This window comes from Neolamprologus brichardi, chromosome 1 (assembly GCF_056152115.1).
Source record: "Neolamprologus brichardi isolate AB-2024 chromosome 1, ASM5615211v1, whole genome shotgun sequence".
Taxonomy (NCBI): domain Eukaryota; kingdom Metazoa; phylum Chordata; class Actinopteri; order Cichliformes; family Cichlidae; genus Neolamprologus; species Neolamprologus brichardi.
This window is the reverse complement of record NC_142104.1, coordinates 3,926,428-3,953,680: the sequence shown is the minus strand read 5'-3', so window position 1 is coordinate 3,953,680 and position 27,253 is coordinate 3,926,428. Positions and strand designations below refer to the sequence as shown.

At 40.6% G+C, this 27,253-nt stretch overlaps 1 protein-coding gene across 2 annotated transcripts in view; it reads left to right on the top strand.

The window, feature by feature from the left end:
• Positions 1 to 27,253, top strand: part of si:ch211-186j3.6 (neural-cadherin) — a 359,727-nt gene that overhangs the window by 277,827 nt on the left and 54,647 nt on the right. For both annotated transcript variants that reach the window (XM_087841852.1, XM_087841818.1), the window contains exons 31-33: positions 36 to 216; positions 3,480 to 3,646; positions 17,637 to 17,901. In XM_087841852.1, coding sequence (XP_087697978.1) covers positions 36 to 216; positions 3,480 to 3,646; positions 17,637 to 17,901 — 613 coding nt within the window. The remainder of the gene's footprint in view (positions 1 to 35; positions 217 to 3,479; positions 3,647 to 17,636; positions 17,902 to 27,253) is intronic.

Below are 27,253 nucleotides of genomic sequence, written 5' to 3'. Positions count from 1 at the left end.
CCTCCCATCTCCTCCCCTGTATCTCTTCCATTCAGCTGTATGATTTGGGCTCCCCGGCCGACTCGCAGTCCAGCTCTCCAGGCTGCCTGACCACAGATAGCAGCTGTGTCAACATGGGCTATCCATCCTGTGGCCGCCGGGGTCGCTGTCACGGTGAGTGGGGCTCCTTCAGCTGCCAGTGTATACCCGGATACACAGGACACCAGTGTGAAGAAGGTATGCCAATTTATTTTATTATTTTTGTTTTACATTATGCAATAAAATGTTGTTCTTGACTGTAACATTAAAAAGAAAAAATCATCCATGTGGCCTCAAAGATCATTTACTCCTTGTTGACTATGTTTGCGCTATCACAAAATCGCTCTAAATGCTAAAATGCACACGTCCTTCCCAGCTTATCACTTCAGCTGTGTCACATGGTACAGGCTGTTTCCTCCAACAGCTTCAAGGGATCCTGAGCAGCTTTATTTTCAGTGTAATGTTTTGGTCTTCAAGGCTATAGTAAACATGGCTGTCAGAAAATTTACGGTTAACATTCCCATAAAGATTGTTGACGAGAACCCCCTGTTTTGTTACCGGGTAACCTAGACTGTAAAACCGAATAAAAGCTGTGTGGCTCCAAGGCCACAACAACTACGGCAAAGGACGCAGCAGCTGAGGGTGAACCAAAGCATTTCATAAATTAGCCGAGGATGCAACTACAAACATGGAGCACTTCAGTTAAGCTGTTTTCACACAAGCAGCCCTGAACTTTTCCAAGAGCTATCCAGGGGAGCTGGATGTGTGAACAAATAAATCCAGGCTTGACGTTTTCTTTAACCTGCCAACTCCCGTATACAAAGTTTGTGTTTATGTAAGTTTGTGCCTGTGTGTGTGCTGTGCAATTAACACTAACAAGTGGGTATGATGTGTGGCACCTACCACCTGCTGCATCCCGGCGGCGCCACGACACATCACATTTTTAGATGTCTGAGCACATGTGAAAGCGGACTATTTCCTGCTGCGTGTTGCATGTGTGAAAGCGCAACTGTGGAAAATAAGCCAACTTTGTTCACTTGGAAATGCCAGAAGTTAATGTTTTAAAATAGTTCAGTTCATTTCAGTTTTATTTGCATAGCACCAAATCACAACAGTCTCCTGAAGATACTTTATTGTAAGGTAAAGGGCCTAAAATAGCAGAGAAAGACTCCGACTATCAAGTGACCGCCTTTTAGCAAGCACTTGAGACAGTGGGAAGGAACAACTCTATTTAAGAGGGACATAAGACCAGCTGAGAAACATAATCTCTCTCCAGCATGTCCTGCGGGCCTCTTTAAGTTACACATGCCCGAAACACATCTGTAATCCAGGAGGCATCCTGTGGAGATCCCCATATCACCTCCTGAATGACTGAGCTCTTGACCCTAACTTTACGGTTGAACCCAGACACCTATCAGAATGAGGTCTGTCTGCTCCCTTGTATGTTGTTCTTATTCTTTCAGTCACTCCCAGCAGCCTGTGGCTTTAGGTGAAGGTCAGAAAGTCAACAAGTAAATCGACAGCTTTAGCTTCACACTCAGCTTTCTCTTCGCCGTAATGAACAGCGTGCCAAAGCATCTGTTAATCTCCTGCTCTGCTTTACTCCACTCTCACTTGTGAGCGACACCCTGATATACTTGAACTCCTCCACTTAATGCGTCAACTAATCCTCAACCTGAAGTAGGCAATTAACCCTTTTCTGCCACAGCCTCAAACTTGTAGTTGCCAATTCTCAGTCCGACTACACTCGGCACAGCAAATTGTCCCGGGCTGAGCTGGAGGTCACTACTGAATAAACCCAGCAGGGTCACTACATCTGCAAAAAGTAGAGATCCTGAGACTACCAGACCTCACTGCTGTCACTCTATGAATTCTTCCATAAAAATTCGGATGAGCTGCCTTGACTTTTAGGGTTTAAGCTAAACAAATTGAATAATGGGGTGTGAGTAGCTTTGTGAAGCGATATCCGGGACATCGCCAACTAGCCATGACGATGCTCCAAGTGTATCGCATATATATATATATGCAGGCAAGGATGACTCAAGAAGACACTAACGGCACTCCATCAGTTTCCAATCTCAGAAGTACACCGCAGTGTGATTTTTGTTTTACTCACCAAGCAACCCACCCTGCCCCTTGGCCTAAAGAAGATGGCTTCTTCTGAGCCTCTCTGTGCTGGTCGTGTGGTTGTGGAGACAATTGGCTTATTGCAGACTTTTATTGGACTGAGATTGGCTCTTTAATGGCTCTGGTCCTACGTGGCCTCTCGCACACATCCTTGGAGTTGAGGAGGACACCTTCAGTCATGCTTTCTGCTGATCGCAGCACACTAGTCCAGGCTTTACGGTCTTGTTCGGTTTCTGCCTCCTATTTCACACTCAGACACGACTCGAATGTAGAATCTGAAATCGTAACAGGTCACGATTTGGTGTGCAGTTTGTACAAATGGTTCTTTTTTTCTGTTATGTCTTACATGACAAATAGCGCCCAGTCCTTAACAGATTAAACCGTCTGTGTTTAACATGCAGCCCAGTTCCAATTTACTCCAGTGGATTGCTTTTGCAAAGTAAGAAAATTACAAGGAAGACTCTTTTTTTTGGAATAAAACTGCAATGCGATGCAGTATTAACTGAACTGAACAAATGATGTAAAACAAAAACTTGCAAAATTCACTATTTATTCTTTCACTCTTTCATTTAAATATTTGCCCTTTACTCTGTTGGAGTCTACATGGGAAATAAAAAAGAAGAGGAAAGGAAAACAAATACCCCCACTTCTACTTCAAAGTATTTTGTGTATTTGACAAGCCATCTATGAATAACGTGAGACCGTTGGTGTAAAATTGATGGTGTTGTTATGTTTTTATATAAACAGCCTGTGGCCTTGAGAGGCAAAGTAAAATTTGAGATGGAGTTTTGGGAGCTTCAAGAGGACATGGCTGATCAGCTGCATATTCCATGCCTAGAAGAACCCCCCCCACCCCCCCTAAAAATTGATTTGACATTGCCTTCAAGTGAGCTCTCATGAACCACTCGACTTTGTCAAAGTTACAAGGGAAGGAGACAAAGAAAAGGAAGAGGTGTGAAAGCGATAGAAGAGAATTTCACTTGCGTACGCCGTGAGATGGAAGAATGGCTTTGAGAGTTTTAGGTGTGCTTGGTTTATTCTGAGAGGCATGCACAAAAACCACTTCTGTGAAAACTTCAAACTCTCAGACAGAAGAACCCAAGCTAAACCAAACATGCATATTCTATCTTGTGCATTTAACATATTCTTTCTGTCCCCAGCACCGGACTTTTTAAAACTGATTTAGCTGAAGTGACTTGTGGCGTCTTCGCTGTGGAGGAAAGCAGCATCCAAACTGTTTAAGAATTGTGTTTTGCACTTGAAATCCTGTTTAAACACAGCACTATGTGGCTGACCTCTGTGTGTGGTTATGTGTTTGTATCCACCAACACCAGAGGTCCCAGAGTACTCCTTTGATGGCCACAGTCACGTGCGTTACCAGTTGGCGTCCCCGCTGCCTGCCCGGAGGACATGGATCCAAGTCCTGGTTCGAACCCGTAAACACAGCAGTGTCCTTTTCAGTCTGATCTCAAAGGAGCAAAGTGAATACTTACGTCTGGAGGTGAGTGCAGGAAGATGGAGTCATCACTTTTCCTCACTTTCAGAATTTTTCATAGCAGGTTGTGAGTTTGGCTTTGGCTTTGTTGTGTGGAAAGCAATTTTATTTTACGTTCTCGCTTCATGAACAGTTTCAGATTCTGCTCTACTCTTTATCCTGTAGCAACAGGCATTTTCTTTATCCACCCACTGCTCTTATAACATCCACTTTCTCTTGCTATAATGATACCTATGCAACAGACATTTTTTGAAAAGGAGGTAAAAGCAACAAAAGTAACAGTTAACATAATTTGTTTCTGTAGCCGTGTGTGAATTCATCATAGTCTAAAGAGCTTGGAAAGAAAAGCGTCTAGACTTTCTTGAAGATGTTTCATCTCTCATCCAAGAAGTTTCTTCAGTTCTAAGAGCAAATGGTGGAGAGTCGTGACCATCTGTCTTCTCTGTCCAAAATGTGAACGTTGGCATCCTCAAAGGAGTGACCTTTGTCCTTAAGATGCAGATGAACATCCGAGTCTTGTCCCGTTGAGGTGGCTCTTGTATGTTGTGCCATGCGTTCATGAAGTGGCTGTTTGGTCTCTCCAATGTAGACACTGTACAGCATACATTAAGTTTGCTTTTTTGGATGAACTGGTTTTTGTCTGAGTGTATGGCTGGGTCTGAAGTACACTGGGAAGTACACTGAAGTCTAAGGAGCTTGGAAAGAAAAGCATCTGGACTTCTTTAAGTTGCTTGAAGACCTCTCATCCGAGAAGCTTCTTCAGTACACTGAAGTACAATCCCAGCACTACTCCTTCGAGGATTCCAACGTTCACATTTTGGACAGAGAAGACAGATGGTTTGAAAGAGGAGTGAAAGAAGCGTCTATGTCCACTGTGAACAACCATCTTTGAACAGAGGCGGCGGCTTACAATCCAGTTTCCTTCCCAGACGCCTTAACGCTCACTCACATCCTGGGCCATTTGACCTCAGTAAATCACATGATAGGGGGGTAGGTTTCACAGTTGGTTCACCCAAAACCTCGGCTGATTGTGACCCACACCCGTTTTCACATGTGATTAGGTAGAGGATCAATAGGGGGTCCATGACACTCTTGGGGACCCTCCCATAGGGCTTAAAATCTGGGACTCTCCACCAGTTGATCTTAGAACTGAAGAAGCTTCTCAGATGAGAGGGGAAACGTCTTCAAGTAACTTAAAGAAGTCCAGACGCTTTTCTCTCCAAGCTCCTTCAATTCCCAGTGAAGTTTGGTAGAAAATGAATCTATTTGCATTTTATACAAAGCTATCACCTGAATTTGTACACTGTAGGGACAACTCACGTAGAATCAGACTGATTAAATATTTAAACGTATAGACATTTATGCTCATTTATCATGGTCACTTATGTGAATTCAAGATCTAATGAGCCAGACGAGTCAACAAAAAGTGAATGAATAAATTAAAGGAGGCACACAGCTTTCAGTGAGACGCTTTGGTCAACCACACAGATGTGACAGGAGTAAACACAGTAAATAACTTTTTGTTTTTTACCTTTGACTTCTCGGGGCCCCACCTAAGGCAGCAAGGGGGAAATCATCACAGGTGTACATCTCCTGTTTCCAAACATTTCCTTTCAGGGCAGAAAAAAGACATTTGAAACAACCAGAAACAGATGTGTGTCTTTACTTTGCTGTTTTTGGTTTTTTTCCAGCTGTTAATATCCAGATGTTCACTTGTTGTTGTTGCATGTCTTCTTTTTAATTAATGTTTTCCATCCATCAGTTTTATAAAATGAAAACAGTCACATCATTGCACTACACTAATCTTAATCATCGATGAAACATATTAACCCTTGGCCGGGCCTGTAGTGGCTTACCAGTATATACAGAGGACTTCTGACACTTGTTTAGAATAATTGGTTTGTGTGCAAACAAATGCAAATTATTATTATTGAATAATGTAAATAATAATAATTATTTGTCAGGAAAATGGGAAAGAAGTGCAGCAGCTGATTAAAACACTTGGAAATAGGGATGGGTACCGGTATCTCATGGCACCGGTTCTGACATAAACGGTAGTAACCAGACCGAAAAGCAGCGCACATTTCGGTGCTTTATTTTTTCCTGAGCTGTGATACACTTTAGATTCTAGCCAATCATTTTACGTTTCCGAGGATAGTAGGCGGGTCCAGGTACTTACGTTCTTTTAGAGCAGAGCTACAGATTAAAAATGCCCAAGGCAAAGCGGTCAAAAGTCTGGCTGTACTTCACAGCAAAAGATGCAAACTCAGCAGCCTGCAACAAGTGCTTTAAGCTGATACTGTGATACTGTCAAAGGAGGTAACACCTCAAATCCGATGAAACACCTGGCGATGCATAGCGTTTTTTTTTAAAAGCCGAGAAATGCGCCGTATTTGATAGCTTGCTGCGAGACCTCACACCGAGCACATCTACTGCGGGTGTGGTGCCTGTTATCGGACCCGGAGTTAGCAACATCCCCCAAAAGCCCGAAAAGGAGAGTCCTGGCCCCTAGCCCTGCCAGTGTAGCAGAAATGATGAGGATGATGATGCAGCAGCAGCTGTTCTTCTCTGCGTGAGTAGCTTAATGTTGTTCATGTGTAATTTACGTTGAGTAGGCTAACCACGTTATTACATTAATGCATGTAAGGTGAACTAGCAAACACCGTCGTAGCTACATGCAGCTGTCTTCTTGTTTGATGGCAGATACTCCCTTCACCCTGGACAAAAAGGCTAAAATGACCAAAGAAAAAGTGGAAAACAGTTAAACATGAGAGGTTTTTGGACAAAGTTTGTGTTTTTTCCATTGTTTAAGCTGCTTCCAGCCAAGAGTGATACCATATATGCCCCATAGCTGCAGAAAAGGCTAACATTGTTATCTTTTTACAAAAAAACAGCTGAACATGAGAGGTTTTTGGACCAATTTTGTGTTCTCCATTCTTTAAACACCGGTTTGAGCACCGTTTAAGCACCGGCACCGTTTCAAAAGTACCCGTTTGGTACTGGTATCGGATAAAACCTAAACGATACCCATCCCTACTTGGAAACATACATGGAAATACAGCATATAAAGTAAAGCCAGACAGAAACAGCCTGAATTCTCTTACACAAGCGTTATTTAGTCTCTTAAGTAGTCTTTAGGAATCGTTCTCCAGCCTTCAAAAGGCTTCTTTGGGTGATCACACACTGCTTCAGTAATGTTGAGCTCCAGGCTCTGGGGAGGCCAGTCCAGGACTGATAGCGTTCTGCTGTGTGTTTGGCATCATTGTCATGCAAAAAAAATAAAGCTGTTGCCAATCAGATGCTTTCCAGATGTTATTACTGTACATGGTGGATCAACATCTGATTTCTCTGTATGCATTTTCCACCGTGTTTTACAAACGAGTATAGATGCTCACCGCTGTCTTTTGCCCCACACTCAAACCACACGTATTGATCAAACATCTGTGTCTTAAATGATGATGATTATCCATACCATGGCAGCCGTTTAAATCTCCTCTGATCTCCATCTGCCTATCCTTTCTATTCATCCATTCCCACACTCCCTCCTAAATATCACATTGCTCCATCGGCACAGCCACATGGGGAGCGAGTGCACATCGTTTATCTACCATAAATAGTGCATTTATTCCTGAGTGCAGAGCAGTGAAACATCGGAAACCCTGCTGAGTTCTTGGTGGAAACATAGCCGTTTACTGCCTGCTAAGATTATATTTTTCACTGTAATAGTTTTGATTGCTTTTAATCAGAGGAAGAAATTAATATGTGTTACTCTTGGTTGGATACACTGTTACATTGTGAGGAGCTCTTTCTGTTTGCGTATGGCTTCACATCCATCAGTATGCTTAGTAAAAGATATTACAAAACATATTAGGCTCTCTTCTTTAAATGACTTTAGTCCCTCTGATTACTGTTAAGTTCCTGTTTTTGAGCCACTGTTTTTTGTGCTGTAACAATTTTACGTGCATGAAATTCAATTGAATTTACAACAGTAGCCTCAAGGCACTTCATACTGTGAGGCAAGGTCTTACGATATTAAAGAGAAAACCCCAGAAATCAGATGAGCCCAATGAGCAAGCACTTGGTGACAGTGGGAAGAAACAACAGCTCTGTTTTATCAGACAGATAATGCCTCTGACAGAACCAGGCTCGTGGAGTGACAGCCATCTGCGGTACAAACTGGACGCCCAGGTGTTGTGTGTGCAGTACCGTCAACTTCCGTGTGACCACTTTCAACCGGAGGACAGTTGCATAGGTCACCTGGTGGTGGAGGGGAATCTGCCTCCCAACAATCTTGGTCTGACTTGGGCTGACTGTAATCACTCTCAGGCAGACTAATGAAGCTGTGCTATTAATTCATGTTTGATTTATAAACATAGACAGGTTTCCAACACTGCGCCGATGAGCACAACTCATCTGCAATGTGTCTCGATAATCGCAGTAGGTGGATAGGGGATCAGTTCTTTTGGTTTCCAGCTGGTTCTGTTCTGGTTATATTGCTGTATAAAAGCAAGATTGCTGTCTGTGTAATGTTGACGTTCTGCAGCAACTTCCTTCAGGAGTTTCTTTTCATAGATGGCAGCAGATTTGCAGCTTTTTGACGAGTTTACACGGTTAATCGCTGCATTATCACAAACACGTTGCATGTAATAATAATAATAATAATAATAATAATACATTTTATTTGAAAGCGCCTTTCAAAACACTCAAGGTCACTGTACACTTAAAAGCAACATAAAAGCAAGAAGTTTACAGAATCATAAAAGCATAAGACATAAACAAATAAAATAGGAGAGTGGAAAGGTTATGTGGGATAAGCTATTTTGAACAAGTGGGTTTTGAGTTTGGACTTAAAGAGAGAGAAGGAAGAGATGTTTCTTAAATCAGGAGGTCGGGAATTCCAGAGTCGTGGAGCAGAGCAGCTGAAAGCCCGGCTCCCCATGGTTGCAAGACGGGGGGAAGGGACGGAGAGTGAAAGGGAAGAAGAAGATCTGAGACAACGAGATGGGGCGGTGATCTTAACCAGGTCAGAGAGATATGGAGGAGAGAGATGATGAATAGCCTTAAATGTGTACAAGAGTGTTTTGAAATTGATGCGATATTTGACCGGGAGCCAATGAAGCCAATGAATGTAATTGGCAGTATGACTCAATTATTGCTGATTTTTTGCCATTTTGATGCATCAAAGTCATTTTGAAGACTAAAGCTGATTGCCGGTGGTCACGGGACTGGCCCCCGTCTTTTAAGCCATTGTTTCTCAACCTTTTGGAGCCATGGCACATATTTCACATTAGAAAAAATCACGTGGCACAGCACCAAACAAAAATGTCACAAAAAGCATGATAATTTTTCCCCATAGATCAGGCACAGCGGAATTGGCTCGGTTTATATACCTTTGTTGCCTTCTTCTGACCACTACTCATGCTAGGGTCTTCATCTGGATCGGAATTTTCTCCAGGACCAGGTCAGACTGACTACTTTTCCTTTTCACATATTTATCTATTGCTATCACGCGCTGTGTCGTATCACAGCATGACTATTATGTAATTTCCTCTGTCTTCTTCTGTTTTACTGGCAGTTGGCAACACATTTAATTAGAGCAGGTAGTTGTACTGCCCTCTGGTGGAAGAGAATGTAATTGTTCTGTAATTGTAATTGTTGTTGAATTAGTTTAGTTATTATTTTAATTCTTTTATTGTCCTATTATTGTTTTTTATTGTTATTATTGTATTACATTGTTGCTTTTTAATACCATTTTTATATTGTTAAGCACTTTGTGCAGCATCGGCTGTTTGAAATGTGCTATATAAATAAATTTGACCTTGACCTTGACCTTGCCCATTACTCACACCGATCGCTTAGAGTACTAATCAGGTGGAACCAGATAATCTTCCACGGCAGACCTGAGCAATGATTTCAAAGGCAATGAGGTTGCACATCCATTGGACACATCCATGTGACTGTAGTGTGATGAGGATGGTTCAGGGTCACCTGATCGAACCCTATCAGATTGTCAAAATGGAAAGTTTTAAGCCTGATGTTAAAAGTAGGGAGCGTGTCGACCCCTCCAATCCAAGTTGAGAACTATTAGCAGCTCTAGGAACCACAAGTGAGCCTGTAGTCTGAGAGTGAAGTGCTCTGTTAGGATGAGGTGATACTATGAGGTCTTCAAAATATGATGTGGCCAAATTATTGGAGACCTTTTATGTGAGTTGAAAGATTTTAAGTTCAATTCTGGATTCAACAGGGAGCCAATAAAGGGAAGATAATGATGTTACTCTCTTTGGTACTCTTGCTGCAGCATTTTGCTACCTGAAGGCTTTATAGAGAGATCTGAAAACAAACTGATAATACTGAATTATAATTTATAATATAGTTCAGCCTAGGAGTAATACATGCATGAATTCACTTTTCAGCGTCGTTCTTTTCGCTACTTTTAGTGATACTGTCCAGATGAAAGAAAGCAGTGCTGCGCATTTGTTTAACGTGCATGTTGAAGGCCACATCCTGATCACAAATGACTGCAACCTTCCTTTAGTGCTACTATAGGCCAAGGAAATGTCATCCAGAGAAAGTGTCTGCTTTGTGTTTATGGTGGTTTGTGTTATCAGGTTTCACAGATAAATATTATTTAATATAATCTACATTGCAATGAAAATGTATAATATTCCTTTAAAAAAGCACACATAAAATAAAAAGGGTGTAATAAAAAGTTTGTGTGTGAGGAAATCATCTTGCAAATATTAACACACATAAGTTATTTTAGAGCAAAGCTTCACTTACGTGTTTCCCATGTTTTGAGTGTATCTCATGGAATGTATAGTATATGAATGACTAACCTCGTATTGTGGATGGATTATCTCAGTTGTTCTCCTGGCTGAAGTTTGGTCCTTTTACAGCATCCTGCGATGCGATTACATTTGTTCCTGACCACCGAGAACACTCACGTTAACTTTTATCGAGTGGAAAAAAAGTTAGCTTGTTTATATTATGCTAACATAGCTGTGTCGCTAGCGGTCACGTAGCACATCATTATATACCAGCTAGCCAAACTTCAGTAACCCTACAAACATCACTGCTGTTTAGTTTTCTGTCTTCATTAATGTTGGAAGTGATAACAGAGCTGTACGTTTGAATTTGTTTCCAAAACCCCGCAGTCAGGACATGCTATATTGTATTTAGAAAGAAGCTAGCGAGCTAACTTCCTGCTAACTTCTAACTCCGTTAAATGTCATAAATTCCGTTTTCATGGATGCCTGGATGTTAAACTCAATTGTTACACCTGGTAGAGCAGAACGCTGATCATTTTATTAAAGATGAAAGACTTTAGACAGTTTTTCAACTCTCAGTAATGCCATAGTGATCATTTGATATATGGACCTGCAGCGGAGTTTAGGCCCAGACACGGCTAGTGACGTCAGACTTAACAACCGGGTTGCATTTGGGATCCATTCGTGATGTTCATAATGTTGCAAATTCAAACCTAGAAGACAGCCAAGCATTTTTTATTAGTCAAACAACATCAGACGTTAGAATCCAAAAGGAAGAGTCACCGTGAAAAAGCTTTACTCTTTTCTTTTCATGTAGAAGCTTCAGTCAGCGCTGACCTATGATCACAGAGACAGCTTTATATCAAATATATAGATGTGTGTTATTTAAATATACAAATAGTAGGTATAATAGTTTGCAGCCCATGAATTTTAAGAATTGAAAATAACTTTGATACATGCAGATATTTCACAGATATTAGCTTATTTGCTGATATTGATTATGACCACACGGTTACTTAAGTACTAATTTATACTGCAATTAAACAAAAACACACAAGAATAATCTTGTGGGTTTTATATAAAAACATTATATTATTCCGTGGCAAATTTAGTCATTTCGAATCTTTCATATAAAAAGAAAAGTATGAACCATTACACTAAGTAATTATTTTTGAATTAGCTCACGAGCTCCAGCATTGACTGATTCTTGGACCATCGGCCTCGACTTAACCAACCAGGAAATTCCTGCGCTCAGTGTTTGTGTTCGTGTCTTCAGAATTAATATTCATCGTAAAGGGAGCGTTGCTCCTCTCTTCAGTCTCATTACCTCGCAGTGAGAATGACCCATATTTTGGCTCTTTGCTTTCTGTCACAGTGAGTGAATGCACACGAACACACCGATTCTAAGCCACTAATCTTCTATTGACTACTGTGATAAAAGGAAGTAGATGGAAGCTGAATTTCACTCAGTCGTACTACATCACGCATAGCAATCTTTTTCTGTATATCACAAAGTGGGTTTATATCACAATTACTACTAAATAGTAGTAAATAGTCTGAAAACTTTAAACTTATTTATTTTTAGCTCTTTTTTTGCAATTTAAAACTAAAAGACTGATGTCGATTTTACCCTTTCACCACTTTAATTTTCACTTTTTGCCAGCTTTGTTAGATATGCTTAAATTTAATTATACCTAACCATGGACATAATTAAAGATGCTATTATTGGATTCTGTAGTACAGTACAGATTTTATCCTGCACGTTTTCTTTCCTGACTACTAATGTCTCAAAGGTAGATGAAATATTTATTATTCTTTTCAAACGTTGCTTTTGTGACCAGCATGATGACATTTGCAAACATGATTACAAATTAATCACAGGTTATAAAAACAAACTTTAAAAAGACCTTTGAGACAATAAGGCAAAAGCTTTTATTACCCAGGAATGAGGAAAAAAATGCATATGTGCTTCCTGAGTAACAGCTTGGGGAAAAGTGCTGACACCTTAGCCTCTCACAATTTATTTATTTATTTTTTAACATAAGTAATTGTTATTGAGAAAGTATTGGAGGGCCGTGGTGGAGCTCGAGTTGCAATCACACTATAAGCGTAGTCCAGTGAACCACGCACGCCTGCTTTTTCAGGTGGGCCCGCCCACATCCACAGCAATCTGGACATTGGATTTCAGATGCACTCTGGCTCAGTACAAGTGCCCCATAAGATGTTTGAACCAGGCATTAACAGCTCAACGTGGCTGATTAGCATACCATCACAATAGCCGGTGCTCAGCCACTGTTATTCATCATATAATTACACATGTAGTTGCTCTTAATAAAAACGTTTTCATAGATATTCATCAGACTTTGTATTTTACCACAAAGCTCGGTTAGTTAGTAGTGTGGCTGCAGAAAGCTGCAGCACTCGAGCAGTCACTCTGTCATCCAATCATCCTGCTTTGTCTCTGTTTATATTCACACACTGAGTTGCTGCACAAAACTTTATAGGATCAGCCCGTCTCATTGACAGGTCTATTATTAACATATTGAGCTCTCAAGTGGGGTGGTAGCAGAACCGAAAGGGGGTAAAGGGCAGGTATTACGACATGGGAAGACAGAACCAGCATGAGATCATTGATGTTTGTATGACATCCCTAGTAGTTCCTTTCAGATTAAGAAAAGGAGGAGCTCATAAATGACAATCAAAGGTCATGTCCTTGTTGTCAAAACCAAAAGCTGCCTTTTCTACACAGCGCATGCTGCATGATATCAAATTTGCATCAACTTGCAGTTTATTTCTAAATGACAGGCTATTCCTTACTGCTTGATGGCTTGATGACTGATTAAATAAGACATTAAAATCTTGCTGGGCAAGAAGATGCTTTGCAGTTTTAATGCTTCATTAAGTTCACGCTGTTTGGCTCATTTATTTTTACAAGGCAGATTACCTTGACCGCAGGATGACAGACAGAATGACATCCCGAACTAAACTCATCAGTCGCACAGCCAGTCACTTTCACATATGAAGAATTTGCGATTGATCACGTTATAAAGAATAGAATATGCACTTCTGTTTAAAATGACCTCGTTTAGGGAAGATCATGTAGATTTTTTTCCTAAAATTGACACCAAACTGGAGCTTGTGGTGTTCGTGGAGAGTATTGAACATAAATTTAAGTGATCTGCCTTTAAGCTGGTAAAAATGCAAAACGATGCCATTTGCCCAACAGTTTTTATTGTTAATGGCAAAGTTGATGTGTAGTCCCGAAAGCATCTGACTGCAGATTAGGTCTCTGCAGACGAGCAGATATGGGTGCAGAAGGGCAATAACGATTGTACGAATGCAAAGTGGAAGCTGGTATTGAGCATGAAATTTCCTTCTATTCCCCAGTATAAATAAAGTTGAAGAAAAAATGCCTTCACTAGTCATATATGCACACAATCTACCTTCACACACCATTATTTAATCATGAGAACTGGGGAGATTAATGCATCATCTGCACATGTCTGCAATACTAAAGGCTGCGGCGCTGAGAGCAGTCTGTCGCAGGAAGCGTCTGTGGGGAATGGAAGGGTCCCTGCAGTGGGACTGTTTACTGAAAAATGGAGTCGCACACCTTCACACACACCTAGTGCAAAAACACAAAGACACACTATCAAATGCACTCAGTCACATACCACCCAGGGAGCGGAGCAGGAGCCAAATTGCACCACTCGGTTCAGCTTTAATTGGGGGTAAAATCAGGTGGCAGCGAGTGTGTCTGGTTAGAAAGCTCTGCCCCAGTGGATTCTGAATATAATTAATACTTCATCACAGAGCCTTGAAATGAGCCACGGTCCTCCAACTAAACAACCTTGGAGCCATCCAACACTTTATCCAACTGAAGAAACGACCGTGGGATTGATGGAAAATCCAAAGATGGGTAGAGGAGGGAGGACTGACGTGAGAGAGGGAAAAGGAGGAAAAAGAAAGACGACTGCGAGATCAGTAGACGGCTACAAAGGGAGCTGGCAAGCGATGGCTGTTTTCCTCCCCAAAAACACTTGTTAAATCTTTATTTGTCGAGAATGAGTGAGAGAGTTAATGGTAGCCACCCACTTCTCCTTCACATCTCACTTTCTTTGTCTCAGTTCCTCTGCCCTTTTCATCTCAGTCGTCTGTTTATGTGGCAGCAGTGGCAGACAAAGATGGAGGGGAGAAAATTATGCTCAGTGGGACACTCGGAGGAAACAGTTTGAAATTGAAATGAGGACGACCCACCCACCGCCCAATCCCTCTTAACACTGCATATGGACATGTTCTATCCTGGGTTTCTTCTCCTTCTGAGTTTCATACACACATGCAGACGCACAGCTTCCTGGACTGATTTTCTTTTTTGTTCAAATGAATATTGCTCTGTGATAGACGTGTGGTTAGCATCACAGCCGAGCCGAAATCTTCATCTCGAGATCTGAGCCTTGAAGAGAACAGCTTGTTGTGTAAACACGGAGGAAAGTGCTGATGTTCTCCCTTATTCTCCTCTCATCCATGAAGTCGCTTTCTCCTTTTGTCTTTCCCATTCCTCACAAGATCGTACTGGACAACTGTGTGTGTGTGCCTGTGTGTGTCAGTGCAACAAATCAACAAATTGCAAGTTTAAATGCCAGCTTTCAATGTTCTCTCATTTAATATTTATTCTAGGCCCAGAGCGAAAGCAGAAATGACAATTACCTTTTTCCCAGGGTGTTTGTAATTAAATGGTAAGACACATGTTCTCGCTGTTTAGGGAGTGAAACTGGCCAGAGGCGTTCTTGTGGTAGAATCCGATTGCTTGATATGAGAAAGGTTTACCTGAATGCACGTTCTGGTCATACAGTCATTAAACTGTGTCGGGAAATTTCTGTTTTGGGAATTATTTATTTTCCCCACGTCTAACCCCCATGGAATCGATCTGGCTTATTGGCCTACTGGCCAAATTGTCCTATTGATCCAATCTTTTAACATCCTTGTGGAATCTTTTCTTTCTTTTGATCCATTAGCTTTAAAACCTGAAATGTGAACTCAGGTCAGCGCAGCATATTTTCCCTCTAATGGCATCCTGCCATTAAGAGAGTTCCTCTGCCAAGGAAAGATCTCTTTGTTTCTTTGTCTGCAAGAGTACACAAAAACCGGGCTGAATTTCATGACCTCCCATGAGGAAAAAAGCCATTAAATTTTGGTTTCTTGGCCTCAGTTTCAATTTGTTTACTGGGATATTGAAATCCATGCTGCTCAGACTTGCCAATGCCCCAAAACAAAGAGGCTCCATGTCATTTAGTTTATGCCCACTAAGCACTGAAAGGTACACTTGAAAGGTGCTCGAAGATCGACAAACATCAGCGTAGCTTTGCAAGAAAACTGTTTTCAGAGGAATCGTTTTGCAGGGAGGTTGACTGATAATCCCTTAAAATTTTGCTAATATCCCACCGTGCTCTTCAAGGTCAATTTTTTTTTGCTCAAAAATTGACAAAAAGTGTAAAAAGGCCAAAGTGGTGATAATGGTAGACAGATCTATTTATCAAAGTTCTGTTTCTTACTGTGATTGTTTGTATTGACAGCATATAAGCAGGGAATGATATCTGGGGATTCTAAATATCACATGACTTTGATCTCTGACATCTTCTTTAAGGTCAAATAAGTCCAAACGTTGATACAATGTTTTTAATCCAACATTATACTTAAAATGCTACATCGTCTGTTTTATTGGCAACATTTAGGACAATATGCTCTTATATAGGGATTCTAAATATGAAAATTATAGTTTACATCCACATATCATGTCACGTTTGCACTTCACATCTGCGTTCCTTTCAAGTTGACCTCAATATGTGTCATGTCCTTAAACAAAGTGTCATGAGAAGGAGAATTAGTTAGAAACATACTGGAGTATAATGTTATGTATGAAGCTCAAGTTATTCATGTCCAGTTATTTACAAACCACTGGCTACTATCTATTTCCTACTCCGACAGTACTCCTATGTAATCAAAGTAAAATCTGTCATGTTAGTCTGATTTTAATGCACTAAAAACTTACCTTTGAGAAGAACAAGAAAACCCAAAATGAATATGTAGTACAAAATATAATCCTGTTTGCTTAAAAATCAGAGAGTTCCAAGGCAAAAACTGCTGCTGACCGAAAAGAAGGACTTGTTTCATTTGCCAGAAATCATCTTTATAATCCCCAAGACTGATTCTGTGGACAGATGAGACAAATTTGAACTTTTCTGACAGTTACATTTGACATAAAACCTCATTCAATAAAAAGAACATGATACGAAGAGTCAAACATGGTGATGGTCGTGTGATTGTGTGGGTGTGATTTGCTGCTTCAGAGCCTGGACGAATTCCAGTAATCGATGAAACAGTTAATAGTGATCAGTTCTGAATTCTCGGGGTAAATGTTGACATGTTCTAGCTTTCTCATGGTTGTGAATCAACTGGCAGCTACACTTTTGTGGAAACAGTTCAGATCAGGAGACGAGGCTTGAGCTGAGCAGGAAGAGGATAACATTTTATCCACATGCTGGTGGCGCTGTGTCTTTCCTTCACGTGTTTGCTTCTTTGGTGAAAGGAACTCATCTCATCGTTTTTTTTTGTTCAAGATGGCAAATCAGCATGCTGGCTTCCACAAACCAGAGCCTGCTCCTGTGTAGATTTATTGGAATTAGTGTCATTTTACACCAATTAGTGCAGATTTATGAATGAAGTATTCTTTTTTAAGTAATCTCAAAAAATGATTGACTGTACCTTTAAACGCTGAACTCATGAATATTCAAGTACTTTTCAGTTATATGCAGCCCTGTGAAAATCTATGTACACCACATGATTGACCAACTTGTTGAACCACCTTTAAAAGCAATCATTTGAAGTGTTATTCTTTGTGCGGCTTTGTCAGTCTCTCATATTGTTGTGAAGAAATTTTGGCCCACTCTCCTTCACAGTGTTGCTTTAGTTTAGGTTTCTAGGCATAGCTCTGAATTTCAGTCACATTGAGGTACTGACTTTAACTGCAACACCTTGATTCTGTTGTCCGTTTGCTGGTCTGCGTGAGATCACTGGCTTGTTGCGTGAACCAGTTTCCACTAAGCTTTGGTTGTTAGATGGTTGCTACTTCCTCTCTTACGTCCTGTGGAAACAGTAATGGCGTCCTTCGTTTTTCAGTCTCCTGCTGGATTTGTAAGGCTTCTATTAATCGTCCTGTTTTCCCATTGCAGATCTTTCAGGGCCTTCTATGTGTTTACTACAACCTTGGGGACGGGGACTACAACCTAACACTGCCCACTTATCGACTCGACAACGGTGAGTGGCACGAGGTCTTCTTAGATCGCCATGACAATGAGATGACACTACGAATGGACGGTGGCGGAGGACAGCGTGAGGTTTCAGGACTGCAGGGCCGGAGCCGAGAAATCATCATTGACCCCACTGTGGTGATGCTGGGAAACACTTTCCCTTCTGGCATCAACAAGAGCTTCCAGGGTAGGTGGTTACAGCATTAATCTAATAAGACTGTGTCTCGGTGTCTGTCAGTCATAGAGATTTTGGATTTGTAGCTTTTTTATGTGCAGAAAAAAAATGTCTCCAGACACCAGGGGCTGAATATGTACGTATATAAAAACATGCTTGCTTTTTTTCTACACAAACTGACATTTGTGAAACTAGAGCATGTGTGCACAGAGGAAGAAATAAGTTTACCCATGCTTTCTCAGTTTAGCTGCACCAGCTCTGAGCTTGAAAAGATTCAATTTTCCAGAGAAATCTTTGGAAAAAATATCAGCTTTTATTTGTGCCCTCCATCGACTTCTTCTACTCCTACAACAGTGCTTATGTGCAGGTTTTCTTAGCAGCAACACGTATCATTCAGAAGAAGACAGCAGTGTACAAATGTGGCTGTGGCGACAGCCTTGTCAACACAAACGATTATTTTTAAACGATTGCCACAAACGATTATTTTGATAGTCGACTAGTCACCGATTATTTTTGCGATTAGTCGACTAATCAGATCATCATCCATTAGACGTAAAACGTACAGCTTATTGCACCAGCAGCATCTGTTCTTATATAACTATCATTAGCTTACAGCTTTAAGTGTTTAAGGTATGTGCTAACTAAAAATAAAGACAAGATGATAGTTTATTAAATTTTAATGAAATTTGCAGATTGTTTCGGTGAAGTTTAATAAACTCCTTGCTATCTAAAATATAACAGGACACCGGAGTATATTCTCCAGCATCTCACACTTCTGATAATCAGCTGTCTGCTTGAAGTTTATTCAGCTGTGTAAAAACTATAACTTTAATCTCAGCCAAACCGATTTACTCAGGAACAAATAAAATACTAAAAAAAAAGCCAAACAACAACATTTTTAAGTTATCTAAGTGACTTATATATCATGTTTAACCTGAGTAGCGAAAGACGGCGGTGGGTTTGAAAACGATTTGCCGGGAGTCCAGTGTTCTCACGGCTCTAGTTAGCCTAGCCCCCGGCTAGCTATCAAGCTAGTGAGTAACAGACGTCTCCGAAAACGTCGGAGCGCTTTTGAAAATATGCGGTGTCTTGATAAACTGAGCAGATATTTGAGGTTTACACAGCTACATTCTCGCCTGAAAATATGTTAAACGTTTATTTTGTGACCCAGAAAGAATAATAAGAGTAATATTAAAACTAACTAGCTGCCGCCATTGTTGGAAACTGAGCTGGGCTGCGCTATGAATTCTGGGACACAGCTTCTTCTTCTTCGGGGTTTAACGGCAGCTGGCATCCTTGTACATGCAGTGCTGCCATCTTCTGTTTCAGTCCGTTATTACACTCTTAAATCCTACTACTTATTCCTGCGTCTTTTGGGATCTTACAAAGCTTCAAACGACGCGTCGACTATTAAATCAGTCGTCGACGATTTTGATAGTCGACGTAATCGCGACTAGTCGACTAATCATGGCAGCCCTAGGCGACATCACAATTTGGAACCATATACAACCAATGTGGCGACCATACACCAGTAAAAACACTAGATGAGAAGGACCAGAGCCCCACCTCCTAATCTTAATCACCTCGCCACGCCGTCTGCCTTTACAAACAATTGTGAAAGAACGGGCTGTTTTAAAGAGCTCTGGGAACTTGATGGTATGGGCCTCCATAGCCTACAGCGCCTGTAGGTGTAATGTGCAGGTGGCTCAGGACGTTTGGTCATACAGTGTAGCTGGTTACCAGCAACTGAAGCTTCAAAACAAAAGTGAAGGGATTGTACTACAGTAAATTAATTATGTCGTCTTTTTGATGGATGAAAAAATACAACATAAATGGCAAAATATACTTGATTGTCATTAAGAGGACACGGCTTTAGAAGATAACATAGAAAATAGTGCATGGACACATTTCTGCCTTTGTGCCTGCAGAGGATTTTAGACGTGAATTTATATTATTTTATGGGTCTGGCCCCAGGTGTTAAGAAATGAAAATCTGAAATGATTTTATATCTTTGTAATATGAGCTCCTAAGTAGCACTTCCCAGCCAGGCTTATAGTAGTTACTTTGAATTCAAACTCAGGCTGTGGGGTACGTCTGCTCGGGAGAGACCGAAGCACAACATTCTGCAAGGACAACAAGAATATTTTTTGAGTGACCCTTAGATCAAATCGATACCGATATCTCAGTAATCATCGGGTTGGCGTTGGCATTTCTAACAAACCTACCCAGCACAGACTCTCAGAGACTGATCCTCCAGATGTGGACAGATGCCCGACGGTTACAGTCTGTTACTTTCTGCTCTCCCTCCGTGTATTTATAAACGTTTTACGACCTCATTTCTATGAGTAACAACTGTAAAATATGCTTTGATGATTTGATGGATGGAAATATTTAGCTGATAGGTTTTGTTTGTACTGAATAATGGACCTATATTTCATTTTATAACACTAAATTAATGGCTTCGCTCTTCTTGAATTGAACTGCAGTAGTGAGATTTTCTGAATTGCGGCACACTAATGACTAAATATTTAAATGTCATTTTTTTCTCATTTCTGTAAAGCTGCTGCTTTTTCCTGCCATCCCAAAAATGAAATGGCAGTAAAACAGTGTTTGCTCTTTCAGGGTGATTTATTACTCTGAGATAAAGAAACCATACATGGTCTGAGTGAAAGAGCAGCATATTGATGTCGTGCAGATTTGTGCAAAGTTGGTGGTTCTGTCACAGTTAAATAGACTGTGATTACATTTTATTTGGTCATAATACAAATTAAATAGCTGATATTCTTCCAGTGTATCCATACGTGTTCAGCAATGGCACAGTCCCAACACTGTTAATGAGGGAAAGATGTCTATTCCCCAACCAGTTGGTGAGTTGCTGGAGGTCGATGGCAGTCGAGCAGACTGGTCAGTGACACTCACCAGGAAATGCAAGTTGCAAATGTTTATCCCCCAAATAGTTATAATATAACACTAGTATAAGTATAATTGTGCTACAGCAAAGCTGGTGATAAAAGTCCAAGTTGCAGAGGAAAAGGTTTTTAAAACCTCTCTGTGGTACAAAAATGAGCAAATCTTTAAAGAAGTTCAATTCAATTCAATTTTATTTATATAGCGCCAAATCACAACAAAAGTCGCCTCAAGGCACTTCATAGATACAGAGAAAAACCCAACAATCATATGACCCCCTATGAGCAAGTACTTTGGCGACAGTGGGAAGGAAAAACTCCCTTTTAACAGAAAGAAACCTCCAGCAGAACCAGGCTCAGGGAGGGGCGGCCATCTGCTGCGACCGGTTGGGGTGAGAGAAGGAAGACAGGATAAAGACATGCTGTGGAAGAGAGACAGAGGTTAATAACAGATATGATTTAATGCAGAGAGGTCTATTAACACATAGTGAGTGAGAAAGGTGACTGGAAAGGAAAAACTCAATGCATCATGGGAATCCCCGGCAGCCTACGTCTATTGCAGCATAACTAAGGGAGGATTCAGGGTGACCTGGTCCAGCCCTAACTATATGCTTTAGCAAAAAGGAAAGTTTGAAGCCTAATCTGAAATTATTCTGCACATTTTGTCGAGTCTTACTTCTAGAACTAATTTGTTTGAGTTGAGGTGTTGTTGTTGTTTCCGTCCCAAGTGGGTTGTTGTTATAGCGTAGCTGCATTCCTCGTCCCCATCAGTAAACTGCTCAGTGTTATTCCGAATCCTGAAAATAATTAAAAACATTTTTTAATTGCTAAGGTGGTAAACACAGAAAAAGAAAAATGTAAAACTTTAAAGAAATGTAACCATTAATTGTGCCTTTTTCTCAATAAATAATTATTGTGAAAAGTTTGAGGAGAAAGTAAAATTCACCCACGTTACAGAGTCCTTTTTCACAACACTAACTGGTCTGTTGAGTACCATTAACTAACCTAGTAATTGGTTGTTTCTACTTTTTTGTAGGGATGTTTCTCTGCACAGAAAACAATATATATTTATGTTCTGCAGAAAACAAAAGTCAGTCATATATTTGCCCACAGACTTTACACAAATCTAAGGCAGATGGATGTGAGCAGGGCTGAATCATTAAGGGTTAACATCTTCTTCGGGGAATGGAGGAAAAGGTTATGGCATACAACAATATAAATCTTCCAGAACTTCTCTGATGGATTGCACCGTGGCAAAATAACACAGAAGAATCATTGTTGCTCGACACCATCTAAACACCATCCAGACTCTGGTGTATATAATTTGTCTGAGTGTGTGGAAGAAAGAGATAATGTGATGTGTTTGATGTGTCACAGGGTAAGGTGAAAGGGGTGGTGTTTCATTCAGGCAGTTTAGCAAGTATTTCTTCTGAGGAGTGCTGCCAAAAATAGGTTGTTTTATCTATTCATGTGTGCTCGTTTCAAGAGAGAATTGTGACATTTTTATGTATTACTGAATGATTGATATGACACTTTAATGGTTAATTCATCCAAATGCAATGTTATTGTTAGCTGGGACGATGGCCATGGTCCCTACAGCTGTGTGTGTGTGTGTGTTGTAGTTTTTCCTGTGTATGTGCTATAGTGTGCGCGAGTAGGTGTCAGATTTCATTGATGTTTTTCTCACAGCTATTTAAGGTCCAGTTTTCCAAAAAGCTTCAAGACTTCTAAACACAACTAGTCAGATGTCTGTATATATAACATATGAAATTATAGTAGGTTCAGAACTGGACTCAGGATAACTTAGTTAAACCATAAAGCAGCAACAAGCTGAACTTAACAAACTGTTTTTAATGCTGATAAAGGGAAAAATATATATGCTGGACAAGGTTTTAAGCCAGAGGACTACACAGAACAGGACAAGGGAACACATTGCCACGTGGGAAAGAGGCAACAAACACAATGGTCGTGTCCAAATTCATGGGCTGCATCCTCCTGAGGCCGCATTTGTAGACCGATTACGTCACAGCGACGCGCCGAAGGCTGTCCAAATTCGTAGACTCCTCCGAATGCAGCCGACAAATGCGTTCTCCTTTTCCCCGAATTTGAAGGATGGGTCGGGTGTGTCCTTCTTGGCCCACCATATCCCAGAATTCATAGCGCGGCCCAGCCAAGCTCCAGTTTCCAATAATGGCGGCTGCTACTAAGTTTTGCAAGCCAGGAGCTCGAGGGTCACTGAAGCCGCCGAGAACGGCACAACTCCCGGCACATCATTTTCAGATCACCGCAGAGTTTCGCTACTCAGGTTAAACGTAATATATAAGTCACTTAGACAACCTAAAAATGTTATTGTTGGGCTTTTTTCACTGTTTTGTTTGTTCGTGAGTAAATCGGTTTGGCTGAGATTAAAGTTATTAGATTAGATTAGATAAAATAAAACTTTATTAATCCCCCGGGTGGGTTCCTCCGGGATTTCCACACAGCTGAATAAACGTCAAACAGAAAACTGATTAAACAGAAGTGTGAGACGGTCGAGAATTTACGCCAGTGTCTTGTTATATTTTAGATAGCAAGGAGCAGACGGCCGAGTTTATTAAACTCCACCGAGACAGCGGTGACGCTAATCAGAAGGCTAGACCGTCCAATTTCACGGCCGTTTACTTCCGGCCTACCCGACCTCCTGAGGACCCGGCCCACGTAGACCGCGAAGGCCGGGTCCTCAGGAGGATGCAGCCCATGAATTAGGACACGACCAATAATTACACATCAGGTAATTAAGAAGATGGAAAACACCAGGGAACACAGCTGCAACAAATCAAGTAAAATAGGCAAGGAAGGTTAAACTCGATACCAGGCACACGAGACACTATTAAAATAGAACAGGCGCTAAGAAGCTGTCATCAACTGAAACAAGTATGGAACTAAAGGCACAGAAAACAGGAAACTCATAAGTGTAAGCACTTCAAACAGAAGGCTACGGAGCTCACACATAATCCCATCATACAACCAAAAACCCAGAGTGAACCTTCTGAGCTGGAGCACTTAACTAAAGGCATGCAATTCAACAAAAGAACTCACATCAAGCAAGGAAATAATGAGAACTACAGACACAAAGAAAGAACAAAAAGCTAAATGTGAAAAATACAGGATCATAAACAGGATAAACGAAAGCACAAAACTAGATAAAACTCAAAACCCAGGATCCACGCCGCAGGGACCCTGACAGGAACAGCTTTTTAAGTTAGCTAAGGACATGACAGCAACGTTTTCCAGCGCAAAACTCCAAAGGATTTCACCACTGAAGGTATACGTATGATATCATTAAAAGACTGAGAAATCTCTATGCACATGGTCCAAGGACACAAACTGCATGGCATCATTTTTGATTCAATTCAGTTCAGTTCACTTTTATTTATACAGCTCTTAATGACAACAACAGTCGCCTCGGGGCACCTCAGCCCTTCATGCTGCGTTTCAGTAAAAGCAGGGATGCTTCTATTGTGGAAAACACTGAATGGGCTCAGGGACGTGTATGGAAAACCATTGCAAGTGAACACAGTAAAGTGCTGCATTCAAAAAGTAAAGTTAAAAATTTACTATTCAAAAAATATATACTATGAAAATCTTAATCTGAAACTGTATATGGAAATGATGGATGCTTTCAGTGTTGCGTTCAAAATACAGGTGGAATAAAGTGCTTCATGGGATGGGTGAGCATCACATGTGGGACGGCTTCATTAGCAGTAAACAGTACACACACTTTTTTTGTTATATTTGTTACACTTTTGTTCCATTTTTCTCAAAGTTCCTGTTTCCAGGCTAAGCCGTCCAGGCGCTCTTTTAATTTTAACCTCATTTGTGCCATACGAACATGCTAACAGTTTGAATAAGCTGAAACTGCTTTGTGTTGTTTGTTTATTTTACATGGAACAATACCAGCTCACCTTCAGTGTTATGAATTCCCACACAAAAGGGTGCATTTATTTATTTTTTTAACACAGCCTCATTCTGAACAAACAGATCTGAGTTTTTTGTGCCATTTGTCTGAATTCAGTGTCCGGTAGAGCTGGGCGATATAAGATTTTTTCATATCACGATATGTTGTTTTTTTTTTTCATTTCAGGCGATAACGATATATATCACGATATAAGCCAAATAACTATATTTGTAAGATTTAAATGTGCCGTTGCTCACAAGTAAAATGTGAAATAATCAGCAGCTTGTTTTGATTTAAATATTTATTTCCCATAATAAGTTCAACAGGGTAGATGTACTTAAGGAACATGAGACTTTTTCAGATAAATAAAGGCAAATATTGCAAACTACATAAAAGGCAGCCACTAAAGCGTTTAAGTTTCAAAACAGAACAAACAAAACAGACTAAATTGTCAATTCCACTTAGAAACAAAATATTAATTCTAAAAATAAATCTTAGTTTGTTTTACAGAAGAACAGACAAAATTGACTAACTTTTGTCAATATCAAATAAACTGAGAACCAAAAGGAAATTCTCAATCTCTCCTTGTTGTATAGCTGAGCTTTTCAAACAGTTTTAACAGTTTAGTCTGACAAAAGCTGAATGACAAATTAGTGCTTCCAGTCAGAGATTGAGCATGCACCGCTTTATTGTATTTCCAGACTTGCTTTCGGCACATTTACAGTGCGCGCTACTCTGTTTTTTGTCAGACTTGAAATAGCTGAAATACCTTCACACTACAGAACTTCTGTGGCTCTTCAGTTCGACAATCTCTCCGGCATTGGAACCATCATCTGTTTTCTCTTCGGTAACCTTCGCTCACGCTCTCGGTTGATTTTTCTCTAGTCGGCACACTCATTTCCTCCATTACCCGGGCGTCACAGCGACTGGCTGCTTCCCAAACAAATACACATGTGCGGCTTGGCACTTGTGCTGCACGTAACAAGTCACCTGACGTGACGCTGCGGCTGTGATTGGTTCGGCTCTGCGCTACTTAATTTGGATTGGCTGTTTTTTTTTTCTTTTTCTTTTTTTAAGAGGACAAGAGCGGTGAGGCCTATCACAATAGTTTAATTTTCCTATCGAGAAAACGTTATTTCGCAATACATATCGTTATCGTTCTATCGCCCAGCTCTAGTGTCCGGCCATGACTTTGCAGAGACGTGCTGGCAGATTTTAGAAAATCTCAGCAAATTTTATATGAAATCTGTCTCAGTGAGGTCACAAGTCATCATCTAATCACTCCCGGCTTTAACATCGCATCCTCGTCTATCTCCCTGCAGAAGCAGCAGCAGGCATTTCTTCTTGAAAAGTGGAGTCCGATTTACTCTGCTGCATGTTAGCTTGAAGCTGTAAGACGTGTAAGCTGTAGACGCTGACTCCAGCGGTCTCCGTAATTACTTTAGCACAACAACATCATCTATTGTTCCTATTTGGATCAGTTGAGGACCGTAACCCATTCATACTGGAACCTGATGTTGGCACAAAGGAATAATGTGAACAAAGTAGAATTAGACACTAAGGTTTGCATTGTTAACTGAGACCTATGAGAGACGACAGACTGACTCATGCACATACCGTACTGTACGAACACAAACGTTGGCAGATTCAGTTGAAATATCGAGAGAGAGAAAATAAGCGTGGGTACAGATGGAAAAAGGAAAGATGCTATATGAGAGAGGAAGAGGTCAGAACCGAGAGCCACAGACACAAAGTGAAAGAGAGGCAGAGAACTCCCAGATTTTAGACAGTGAGAGATGTAGACAGCTTTGCTTCAGGCAATAAAAGACAATGCATGAGTTTATTAAACGGATTTTAAAAGCACTTCCCTTCAGAAGAGGTACACTTGATAGATGATGGCAGGCCGAGTGAATATCTGTGCACGACTGTGTTTACTTTTGGGGGATGTCTCTCTTCAAAAAATGACAGGGGAGATGAATTGTTAGCTGAATATGCCAGCTTAGCAATTAAGGGATGAAAACACAAATACCATAAACATATGTTGTCACACAGACAAACAGGAGTAGACGTAATAAGATAATGTAGAATGCCCGAATCGGATGTTGCTGTTAAATAAGAGCATTGCCATCTTATTGAACTTTTTCAAGCAGCCAATTTTAAACTGCTCCTACACTAACTTGACATGTTCGCTGCCCAATAACTGAATGAAACAGAACAAAAAACGGCTAATAGAGATTTGCTTACTCTCAATTTGGGGTCTCCTAAATAATATATAGACTCAATTAGACCTCCACAGTTTCTTTCCTCTGTATCATTGTCTTTAAATCTTAAGTCATTTTAATTTGTTTGAGTTCTTCATGTTTCTCTCTCCGTTGTTCCCTCCTGGGTTTTTCATCTCTTGTGCTTCCCCTGTAGAAATTTAATAAGACTCCTTTAAGCATCAAGCAGTGCTCACACAGTTCTAATTACAGCGATTGTGGATTCAAAACTTGCTGTGTGATACAGTCTCTCAGCAGTGAGG